Source organism: Pituophis catenifer, unplaced genomic scaffold, assembly GCF_029215685.1.
Source record: "Pituophis catenifer annectens isolate HBS135680 unplaced genomic scaffold, rPitCat1.0.hap2 SCAF_2, whole genome shotgun sequence".
Lineage (NCBI taxonomy): Eukaryota > Metazoa > Chordata > Lepidosauria > Squamata > Colubridae > Pituophis > Pituophis catenifer.
The window spans coordinates 28,230,507-28,243,260 of NW_027256882.1; the positions used below are offsets into that span (position 1 = coordinate 28,230,507).

Consider the following 12,754-nt stretch of genomic DNA (forward strand, 5'->3'; position numbering starts at 1 on the left):
TTTCATGGTTGAATAGATATCTTGGTACTCTTCCATGTGTCAAATGAATCATAATTAATGTAAGAGACTATTCTGGCATTGTGGCATGTTTGCTTTTTTGTTGTAATGTATACTTTTTTTTACATCTTGTGTAACCATTTTATGCACAATTAAAGTTACACTTTCCTTTGAAATTTATAGACAAAGAGGATGGCAATAAGAGCACTCTGAACAACTGAGAATAACAAGCAACCTTGAAAAGGAAATAAAATTGAGCCAGAAATCAAAATATATTCCAGCTCCTTCAGAAAACCACACAATTCTCCTTCTCCAGCAGCTAATAGACAAAAGAGAGAAAATTAACATGAGATTTTGAGCTGGAAAAAGTAGAGGATACGAAACTCAAGGATACATTGCATGAAAGATCAAGGAAGATTATTTTTCATTCAGAAAAAGATGGAAATATTTGGAAGTTAGGGGGAAGGAAAAGGTCTTATTGGGCAGGGCACATAGGACAGACAATGATACAGGCCTTGCTCTGGGAAGAAGCAAACGGCTTTAATCAAAACACTATTAAACAATAGATCACACATATTTTTGACCTCAAGAATATCAGTTGTGGAAAAGCTCCATAGATCTGCCTATTGTAGAAAAAGCACAGATTGCAGATCATAGCTGATTTAACAAGAAGATCCCAACTGGAGAAAAGCCATACAAATTATCTGAATATGCCAAAAAGTTTGGTCAGAACAGCTTCCTTGTGGTTCATGGAATGACCCACACAGGAGAGAAGCCATACGAGTGCTCCCGATGTGAATACTTTAGTGAGCATGGCAATATGGTGATACATTACAGGACACCCATCACATAAGAATGTCCAAATTGTGTGAAAGTTTCATTGGAAATTACCACCTCATGAGACAACAAAGTACTCACATAGGAGAGAAACCCTTTGAATGCCCTATCTGTGGGAAAGGTTTCAGTCGCAATTCCAGCCTGGTGACACACCAGAGGACTCACACAGGAGAGAAACCGTTTGAATGTCCTGATTGTGGGAAAAACTTCAGTCTCAATTCCAGTCTGGTGATACACCAGAGGACTCACACAGGAGAGAAACCGTTTGAATGTCCTGATTGTGAGAAAAGTTTCAATCACAATTCCAGTCTGGTGATACACCAGAGGACTCACACAGGAGAGAAACCCTTTCAATGTCCTGAGTGTGGGGAAAGTTTCAGTCAGAATTCCAGTCTGGTGAAACACCAGAGGACTCACACAAGAGAGAAACCCTTTCAATGTCCTGATTGTGGGAAAAGGTTCAGTTACAATTACAGCCTGGTGACACACCAGAGGACTCATACAGGAGAGAAACCATTTGAATGTCCAGATTGTGGGAAACGTTTCAGGCACCATTATGAGCTGGTGATACATCAGAGGACTCATACAGGAGAGAAACCCTTTGGATGTTCTGATTGTGGGAAAAGTTTCAATAAAAATTCCAATCTGGTGAAACACCAGAGAACTCACACAGGTGAGAAACCATTTGAATGTCCTGATTGTAGGAAATGTTTCAGTCATAAATTCAGCCTGGTGTCACACCAGAGGACTCACATAGGAGAGAAACCCTTTGAATGCCCTATCTGTGGGAAAGGTTTCAGTTGCAATTACAGCCTGGTGATACACCAGAGGACTCACACAGGAGAGAATCCATTTGAATGTCCTGATTGTGGGAAAAAGTTCAGTCGCCATTCCAGCCTGGTGACACACCAGAGGACTCACACAGGAGAGAAACCATTTGAATGTCCTGATTGTGGGAAAAGGTTCAATCACAATTCCAGCCTGTTGACACACCAGAGGACTCACACAGGAGATAAACCATTTGAATGTCCTGATTGTGGGAAAAGTTTCAGTCACAATTCCAGCCTGGTGACACACCAAAGGACTCACACAGGAGAGAAACCGTTTGAATGTCCTGATTGTGGGAAAAAGTTCAGTCGCCATTCCAGCCTGGTGACACACCAAAGGACTCACACAGGAGAGAAACCGTTTGAATGTCCTGATTGTGGGAAAAGTTTCAGTTGCAATTCCAGCCTGGTGACACACCAGAGGACTCACACAGGGGAGAAACCATTTGAATGTCCTGATTGTGAGAAAAGGTTCAGTCACAATTCCAGCCTGGTGAAACACCAGAGGACTCACACAGGAGAGAAACCATATGAGTGCCCCGACTGTGGGAAAGATTTCAGTACTAAGACTAGCCTTTTAAATCATGTGCTTATACACATGGGAGAAACCATTTAAGTGCCCCAAGAGTGGACGGTGCTTCAGGAAGCATCCACCCTTATTGCACACAAGAAAATACACATGGATTTTCCAAAGTGATGAGTGATGACCTAAAGCAGTGGTTCCCAAAGTGAGCGGTTCCAAAATGGGGGGCGGTGGGATGACTTAGGGGGGCAGTAAGAGGCATGGGGGGCGGCAGGGGGGCACTGTAGGCAAAAGGGGATGGCAGGGGGGCGCTAAGTGGCGGAGGGTGGCCCCCACCCTTTGGCCTGTGCCTTGCAGCAGCTACCTCCTTGCAAGCAAGGAGGTAGCAAACAGCAAGAAAAAACAGCCCCCTTCAGCTTCAGCATAGGCTAATTAGCACAAGTTGATTAGATTGGCCTCCCGACTCTCTCAGCTGTTTTGCGCAGGGCTCTGCAGCTTGTTGGAAAGAGTGTTGGAGCAGATTTTTTTTTCTCTTGCGCTAATCGAGTTATGCTGAAAACGAAACAAAGTAAAGCAGGCTGTTTGCTGTTTGCTGCAAGGAAAAAGGAGGCAGAGGCAGAGGGAGATTTCTTTTTCTTCTTTTTCCTCACTAAAAAAGGTAGGTGCAAACCATGGGAAATTCAGGGCAAAAGAGGAGAGGTCAAGATTTTAAAACACAAAAGGAGAAAGAAAAAGGCAAAAATAAAAATGGGAAGTGAGAAAAAGAAAAATGAAAGAGAAAAATGTTATACATATTTAGAATTGAAATATGAATAGTAGTAAGAAATAAATGGGAAATCATGATTGTAAAAATGAAATGAATAATAATTGGAATATTTGTCTTTGTATTTTTGAAATCTAGACAATGATAAGTTTTTCTTTTTTTTAGAAATATGAATAAGTATAAACTGTAACAATTGAAATACCTTTAATGGTCTATGGCGGTGAAAGTAAAAAGGATTAAGTTGTAGCTTGGATAACATTGTTCTATTTTTCATTTAACAGCATTTTCACATATAATTTCTACAACTAGCATCCTTCTCTTTATTAACAAATTAACGTTTTCACTGACTCTTAACCATTTTCTCTTAGTTTCTCCACAGTTCTCTTTCTTTCTTTCTTTTTATTGAAAAGTTTTACAAAAAGTTTACATATTTCCCCCCACTTCCCTGCCCCAACCTCCCCCCTCCTCTTCCCAGAACAAATTACCTGGTATAACCTTCAACAATCATGATCAATCCTAATCTAAATACTTATAACATTCCACATCTCTTGTTCCTTCAATTCTCTAATTACTCCCCTAACTTGATTACTTAAAGACACACCAAATATCTATATAGTCATTCATAACCTATCTGCAATTTCTTATTCCGGTATTTATTTTGAATATAATCTATCCATCTTCTCCAGTCTCTTAAATATCTTTCATTTGAATGATCCTTCAAGTATGCCGAGATTTTTGCCATTTCCGCTAGGTTTGTAACTTTCATTGTCCACTCTTGGATTGTAGGTAAATCTTGCTTCTTCCAATATTGTGCCACCAACAGTCTTGCTGCAGTTATTAAATTCAAAATCAATTTAGTCTCTATAACTGTACAGTCCGTAACTATACCCCACAGTTCTCTTTCTTGATGTTTTTCTCCCTTTCTCCCATTTCTTTACCTTCTTCTTTTTCCTGTTCTTATATCTCCCCTTCAGTCTTTTCCCTTTAATTTTAACTCTATTACTTTTCATTCTCAATTTTTCCCCGTTTCTTTCTCTTTTCTTCATATTTGAGATGTATTTTCCCATATCCATTTTTATTCTATCACTATTGAACCCAGTGTAATCATCTATCTTTTTTCCCCAATTATTTCCTTTTCAATATTATCTCCTTGTTTCTCTTGCTTCTCATTCATCTTTTCTCTTTCATTTTTTTGCAAGCTAACCAATTCTCTGCTTCTTTATTTCCCTTTAATGCCTCTATTACTTTTTGAAACATCTCCCTTAGTGTCTCATATTCATCCTCCCAATTCTCCATATTTTCAATTTTAAAAGGCTAGGATTTTTAAGCTTATTCTTTTCATTTACATATGTGGGGGGGATGCTTTTCAAGGAGCCACAAGGGGGGCTGAGAGTAGAGTCATTCTGACAGTGTCTTTTAAAATTGCTTGGAAGACCCATTTTTCCTAACAATAATGGTTTGTATACTTTGGAATAAAACGTATACCTGGAAAAAGTACTTGCAAAACTTGGACAGAAGGAAAAGAAAGGCAGGACTGGACTCATTATCAGTAGCTAGTAGTTCATTGTTATCAGTGACTCCCACTGATTCTAAACTCATTTTAAGACTGGGATTGGTGACTACTGAAATATTCAACATTGGTCTCAGAAATCTTTGATTTGAACTATCAAATCTCTGATTTAAACTATCAAATCTCTGATTTGAACTTTGATTTTAACTATCAAATCTTTGATTTAAGCTCTGATTTGAACTATGCCAAGAAAAATCATAAATGGGGCAAAACTCACTTAACCATAATAATTTCTAGATATTTTAAGTGTAGAGAATTCAAGTGTTGAGAATGACCCATTATTTCATCTCTTTTTTCGCACTAGGTACCACTATTTGATTTCTTTTCCTTTTATTCAAATAACAACAGAAAACCCAATACAGTTCAGTATGAATTGGCTTTCCAGTCCTTCCTTGATGCACTTTTTCACATTGGTTATCTAGTTTAAATGCCAAAGGAAAATCAATGATATATTTTTCAGACCATTGGAGGATCACACTGCTCAAGCAAAACTAACGTGTGAATTAAGCTTTAGCTAAAAAATGGAGCTTTAATTCCAGAAGTCCATTCTTTAAACTTGGACTTCTGGAATTCAAAGGCTCTGGATTAAATGGTACTCCAGACAAAAGATGGAGAAGAGTATCTTGCTTTTAGACATGATAATAGCTGTCTAGAAAGGTGAGTTATGAGCTATTTTTACATCATCAGAAATTTAATTTATTACCTGTTAAAAATGCAAAGACAAGGAGTACAAGGAGCAAATAAAAGACCTTCATGTTGGGGTTGGTTCTGGACCAAACCTTACTTGTGGGACAGAAACCAGCTCTCAGCCCTCCTTGTGACTTCTTGAAAAGCATCCCCCCCCCCACACACGCTCCACCGCCTGAGGTGGCAGGGGGGGGGCTGCAGGTTGATCCCAAGGGGGTCTGGGAATGGGTGTGAATTCATCCCACAGCCCTCTCCATCCCCTCCTCTGTGAAATTGCTTTCTCCCACTCGCTGGTGGTCAGCAAATTCAAAAGGAACCCCCAGCTGAGAATCACTGCTCCAGATTGGTTGATTCAGGGGATTTCTCTAGCGTTAACTAATAGTGTTAACTATTTTTGTTACAGGGATAAATTTGTATTGGAACAGCCTGCAGACCTCCCAAAGGCTCTGCCCACCCTGTTTTTGCAAAAAAAACGGGCCAGTTTTTCACAAAAATGGGACGTGCGGGGCAAGGCTTCAGGAGGCCAAATATGGCAGTATTCTGTGTATTTTATTGTTACTATCTTCCTTAGTGGGTCATGCAAACCGCTATTCCGAACAATGTTATTTATAGGGGGTGGGGGTGGGGGCAGTGGTGGGCAGTAAAACTGGCAGGAGGCCCCGCCCACCAACCCCAACATCACCAAAACGCTTCTGTGCATGTGCAAAAGAGTGCGTGCATGCGTGTGCGAAGTGAGCATTCGAGGCCCCACTGCAAACCGGTAGTAAAGGTAAGTAGAACCCACCCCTGGGTGGGGGGCACTGAGGGCGAGTTTGTAGTACCAAGGGGGCGGTGGACTGAAAAAGTTTGGGAACCTCTGACCTAAAGCGATAAGTGTAAAGGCTTGAATTTTAAGTCCAGCTGAGAAATTAACTCTTCAATTTGACCAGAAAGAATTTGCTTGATTGTTTTTGTCATCAAGTATGTCATAGTATTAGATGGGAAGGAGGAAAGAAAAAATTGGAACATGTTAGTTTGATAATGGCTGTCTGGCTGGCCATCAGCAGCAGATGTTGCTGGGTATTTATTTCTGCAGAAATTGTGCAATTCTGCGAAAATCATTTTAGGAGTGTTCTCTGCATTTTTATCATAATCAATGATAGAAATGCCACATGCAGAGAACCAGCCTTTCTCTCCCTGGGTATCCTCGAGATTTTCCACCCCAGAATTTCCCAGGCAGCATCTCTTCGGGATAAGAGAGCTCAGGCTGTAGTTAGAGGTTGTGGGTCCTCATGGAAGCAGAAAACAAGAGGAAAGAGAAATAGCTTATCTTTTCCTAACAATTCATTGCACCAAGCATGTCTGCTCAGGTGGTGAATGAGGCACGCAAGTGGGAGAAACCACATGAATAGCAAATGTATTGGGGGAATTTGGGGCAGTGACAAAAGCAGTGTAAAATTTCAGATGCAAAGGCTACTCTGCCTTGCATGTGACCTTCATGGAGAGGAGCTGTAGGAATATTGAGTTGAGAAAAGGGATTGTGTTTTTGAGTACAGGATCTCCAGGTTCATTCGCAACTCCTGTTGTGATCTCCTTCATTTGGAGGTTCCTCCTTGTTAGTCTTTGATGGCTGGGAGGTGTGAGCAGAACCAAGGGATTGATACTTTTGTGGTTCCCCCCTTGGTAGGGAAATGTGACAAACACAATTGTACAGTAGATGTTTCATTTCTAAAACAGCATTGCATAAGACTCGTGAATAGATTTGGGGGGGGGAAAGGAGGGTGGGATGCGGGGAAGGGGTGGGGGGTGGGGGAAGGGAAAAAGGGTGGGGGGAATATTGGGGGAAAAATCTTTTTTTTTTGTAAAACTTTTCAATAATAAAAAAAAAGAGTGCAGACTTAGTAAATAGTTTGACAGTGTTGAAGGAATTAAATACATGGCAGAGTGATGGCATTCAGTAAAAAACTGTTCTTGTTTTCTAGTTGTTCTGCTGTGCAGTGCTCTATAGCCTCATTTTGAGGGTAGGAGTTGAAACAGTTAAGGGGTCTGTAAATATTTTCACAGCCCTCTTTTTGACTCATGCAGTATGCAGGTCCTCAATGGAAGGCAGGTTGGTAGCAATTGTTTTTTCTGCAGTTCTAATTATCCTAGCAGACTCTCTGGTTTCTTCCCCAAACCCCCAAAACTTTAACCTTAGACTGTCTACTGTTGACCTCACCCCATTCCTAAGGGGTCTGTAAGGCCTAAGCGCACCATCGTCCCTGTCCTCATGTCCCTTTTTACTCTTATTCTTTTCATGTATTCCAATTACGTTTATGCTTTTATATGTTTTCTTATATATGCTTGACAAATAAAATAAATAAATAAATAAAATGTCATGAACTTTCAGGGCTCAGCATAAACGACGGTAGCATTTAATCAGTGAAAACATCTTGCAACCGCCTTAGATAAGAGAGGGGACAAGCGTGTTTTTCTGCCTGTCTGGAGATGGCACTCAAACAGGCAACACCTGTGGCTAGAAAGCGGACGGTACAGCAGGCGGCGCCTGTGGTTGTGTTTAAGGAGTTAAAATCATCAAGTACTGCATTGCTAGAAAGGATGGGAGGAGAGGAGAGGCGCAGAGGAACTTCCTCTTCCGGATGACTGATGGGAGGAAGTTGGTGTGCAGAGCGGCTTTTCTGCTGTTTCCATGGTGGAAGCAGCAGCTGGCAGGTGAGTGGAGGGCAGCAGGTGGGAGGAGAGTCCGGGAGCAACTTGGGCTGGAAGCGGAGAAGCAACTGGGCTGAAGCCTCTCAGCTGCTGCTGCTGCAGGTTCCTTCCCTCCCCAAATGGAAGCCCACTGGTGCTGCAGGCTGGGAAACTGGGGGCTGCAATTTCTGCTGGTGGGAAGCTTGAAAAGGTCTCCTTCGAATGCAGGTTGAGTCTTTGGGGCTGGTTTCCCTCCAGAGGGAGCTCCGTCACTGGAGGTTTGGAAGAGAGCTGGAAGAAACCTTGGAGGTCTTAATGACATCTCAGACAAATGGCTGTCCCGTCGGTTTAAAAGCCACCAGCAATGGAGCCCCCACAACCTCTGGAGGGAAGCCATTCCCGAAGAATCAACCTTCACTCAAAAGAGACTTTTTCAGTCTTCCAGGCAGCAGAAAATTGCAGCCATTCCGTTCCACTGGCTAATTGTTCTCACTGATGGGATTTTTCCTTAATTCCAGGTGTTTTTCTCTCTTTGATTAGTTTCCATGCATTGCTTCTTGTCTTGTCCTTCTGGTGCTTTGGAAAAGAAGTTGACCCTCCAAGTATTGGAACACTGCTATCATGTCACCCCTAGTCCTTCCTTTCACTAGACGATTCATTCCCAATTACTGCAACCCACTAATTATCCCTTCTGCTCTTCTCTGCGCTCTTTATAGAGTCTGGACGCCTTTTTTATATTGTGGTGATGAAAAGTGGTTGCAGTAATCCAAGTGTGATCTTAATCAAAGCATTATAAATTGGTACTAATACTTCATGTGATCTCAATTCTATCCCTCTCTTTAGGCAGACAGAGTTTCTCAGGCTTCTTGAGTTGTTTTCCCATTGATTGATTGATTGATTGGTTCGATTCATATGCCGCCCTTCTCCGGAGACTCAGGGCGGCTTACAATGCGTTAAGCAATAGCCTTCATACTTTTGTATATACCTGCTTCGTAGGGCTTTCGGGCCCCCCCAAGCGGTGTTTTTTTTATACAGAGTCAACTTATTGCCCCCACAATCCAGGTCCTCATTTTACTTACCTCGAAAGGATGGAAGGCTGAGTCAACCTTGAGCCTGGTGAGATTTGAATTTTCAGTAATTGCAGGCAGCTGGTGCCACTTAACAGGACTTTAGTCTGCTGCGCCACCAAGGCTCTTGTATAAGATTTTCATCCATGGAATCCTTCCCAAGCTGTCTCTTGGTTTGTTAAAATCAGCTGCTTTAAAGTCTAAGACATTAGTTTGATTTTGCTCTATTGCTTGTGTCTGCATTATATTGAATTCCAGTATGACATGGTCACTCTTCCCCCAATTTACCTGCAACTTCAAACCCCCCCCCCTATAATTTCCTCTCTGCTAGTAAAAATTTAGATCACTATAGGAGATCCTTAATTCCCTTTTCTATCTTTTGGATGACAAGTTGTCATTTAGATTCATGAGGAACCTTTTAAGATGGGTGTCAAACCTGTGGCCCATGGGCTGGATGCGTGACATGCAGGCCACACCCACCCCAGCTCCACAAATGGGTAGAATGTCACGTGACGGCAACATGACATGGCAAGTTTGACACCTGTGCTTTAAGACAAGATTGGCCAGCAAGGTGGATAAAAATCAATGATTTTTTTAAAAAAATCAAAACAAACAGATTTTTTTAATTTAAATCGGATTTTTTTGATTTAAATTGGATTTTTTTGATTTTTATCAAATTTATTTTAATAAAAAACTTTTGCGGTAAAAATCTATCGTAAGATAGTTTTCTATTTAAAATACATAAATAGTTTATTCAGCATGAAATGGAGCTTAGTTATGTAGCATGAGGCTGTATATTCTGCAACACTGGGACTATCGGTGAGTCAACAGTGGGACAAAGGAGTAGCAGAGATGACAGTTGCTCTTTAAAAATTATGATTTAAATCGAGTTGATTTAAATCAAGCCTTTTTACTAGTGATTTAAAACAACTTGATTTAAATCAAATCCACCCTGTTGGCCAGCCATTTGTCTGGAATGTTATAGGGTATCCTGCCTGAGAAGGAGATTGAACTAGAAGACCTCCAAGGTCCCTTCCAACTCATAACCTATTCTCTCTTTTTTTGTAAATATTTTTTATTTATTTTTTCCAAATTTAAACATAAAACATAACTTTCAACAGCAAAAATCTTGATCCGGTCATAGATGGTTACCACGCTTACATTCCTTTCACAAGCTCAATTCACAATTTCCATTACAAAAAACAAAACAAAAAACAAAAAAGAGAAGAACAGAAGATAAAAAAGAAATTCAAAACTTAAAAAAAACCAATTTTAACTCAAATTTCACATTTTCATCTATATAAATCCATTATATCTATCCAAAATTAATTTCAAATTCACTTTCACTCATTTTTACATCTGCATAACAATTCTAAACATATCTTTATTCTTCTTTACTTTATATCTTATACAAGTCATATCAAAATAATTTTTACAATATTCTAACCACTTGTTAAGTGTTTACCTTACAATTTTATCACCATTTATTCTTAATTTCAATTCAATACCACTCCGTTTTTATTATATTTTATAAAACAACATTTTGTCTAATTTTAATCCTTTGACCCTTATCCTCAAATCTGTTTACCTTAGTTTTTTTTTGTCCCAGTTTACATATTACACAGATTTCTCACAAAGACATATTTTATTTACTCCAATTTCTAATATATTTTCCACTATATCTCCCTCTAATATTTAACTATCTGCCAGCTTATTCCATTTGATTAATTCTCAGCTTGATCCCCTCCAAAACACCAACTATTTAGTTAATTTCAGAATAGTTCCTCAATCTCCTCCAACTCTCCTCCAACTCTCCTCCTATTTGTTTGGCTGTTTCCAGCATTTTGTGGGCTGATTTCCAGCATAGTCTCCTCCTTAACTCCCTCCATTGTTTGGCTGATTTCCAGCATAGTCTCCTCCAACTTTCCTCCTATTTGTTTGGCTGTTTCCAGCATTTTATGGGCTGATTTCCAGCATAATCTCCTCCTTAACTCCCTCCATTGTTTGGCTGATTTCCAGCATAATCTCCTCTAATCTCCCTCCATTGTTTCGCTGGTATCCAGCATAATTCCCTCCAGCACTCCTCCTATTTGTTTAGCTGATTTCCAGCACTTCTAATTAATTTCCAACATATTTCCACCAAGTCTCAAACTCTTATCTAGTTGGTATCCATCCCACACATTTTAACTGTAATATAATTATCTGTTTTATATCATTTTTCCATCCTACTCTTTCAATTTAAATCTCAGTATATTTCATAATAGTCATCATTTCCAACATGTATTACCTTAATTCAAGACTAATCACTAGCATCTGTGTATCTTGTATTTTATTCAATCAATCCTTATTCATCAGTTTAACATTTGTTTGCAAATTAAAATTAAAACATATTACATCAAACAGTACATTTTCTTAAAATTTTCCTGCCTCAAAATATATTCTTCTTTATTATTTTTATCCCCTTGATATCATCCACTATTTTAATAGCCACCTCTTATTTTCTATTTTTATTATTTCACAACCCTTCCTGTTTTTTTTATCCATATATTATATATACCTAGGCTTTTAAACTTCATCATATATACATAGGCTTTTAAACTTTACATTTCAGTTAGTCACATTTAAATTTATCCACTTTAATTCTTCCTTTTCTTCCTTTTCCTCTCTGTCCAAAGTGCTCTATTTCAAGGTTCATCAGTTCAAAGTAAAGAATTTCTGTATGTCCCTTTAAAACTTTTAAAATGTCTGTTCCAAGCGTAGTGCATCAGCTTCATGTCTTTGTTAACTACGCCACACCTAGCTTTTGTTTACAGTTTTGTCAGTCTCCATTGTTAAAATCCAAAATGTTCTTTCTTTCTTCTTTCTTCTTTCTTAAGATCATCTGGGACAGAGTAGGAATCTCCAAAATCCTTATATCCAATATTAATTTCAAGTAATCCAAGGTAAAAAGCCAATTAACATGTTTTTTTTCCACCCAGAAAGGGAAATCTCTTCAATCCACTTCCCTGCTTAGTCACTGCAGACTCCATGGCTATTTTGTAGCCATCCATCTGTCTATCTTCATTAGCTTCATTAGCTTCATTTTCTTTTAGAGGCATTAATTCTCAGGAATATCCATTTCTCCTATCCACTCCAGTTAAAGGCACAGTCAAATTTCAGAACTTTATTAATGCCAAATCATCCAATTTAAGTTTACTGCAACAAAATTCAATTTGGGTCTTTTACCCATTTTTTTTTCCTATCAATCTTTAAGCCCCGCAGTCCAGCAGCCGCTTTTAAATTTGGGGTCTTATTTTCCAATAATTCCAGATAGGTACGTTATATTGCCTGGGTTGGTGTCACTCACCCGGCTTCTTGATCTTTGCTCTTTCTTCATCTTCTTCCTCCAGCACAATCCTTGTTCCCGATTGCCGCGGTTTCAGGGCAGCCGCCATGGCTGCCGTTCCGCTGCCACCGACATGAAGGAGAAGCCTCCAGCCCTGAGGAACCTGCCCGTTCCTCTCGGCCGCCCAAGGCGTTCCTTCTTGTCCCCCTGCCCCTACAAGACAGGAGAGGTCCGCAGACCTATCGGCGGCAGCTTAGCAGAGGGGATTTGGCAGGGCTCAGCGGAGCTCGCCATTTCCCCGTCTGTTTCCCCGCGGCGCCAACTGGAAGTCCGCCAACTCATAACCTATTCTCTTACGGGCTTGCTATTCTCTTGGCAACCAAATTGCATGGATTCTGCCACTAGTCTTTTTCTAGGGTTTATGTTTTTTAACTTCCAGGTCTTGCCAAAAGCATGTTATTTCCTATTGGTGCCGCATCCGGGTATTAACC

At 40.0% G+C, this 12,754-nt stretch overlaps 1 protein-coding gene across 1 annotated transcript; it reads left to right on the plus strand.

Annotated features, from left to right (window-relative positions):
• The first annotated feature begins 231 nt into the window (after positions 1-231).
• Positions 232-2,389, plus strand: LOC139311969 (zinc finger protein 84-like). Its single transcript, XM_070936491.1, has one exon. It carries the CDS (start codon positions 853-855, stop codon positions 2,275-2,277), a length of 1,425 nt encoding a protein of 474 aa, XP_070792592.1. The 5' UTR covers positions 232-852; the 3' UTR covers positions 2,278-2,389.
• The last annotated feature ends 10,365 nt before the right edge of the window (positions 2,390-12,754 follow it).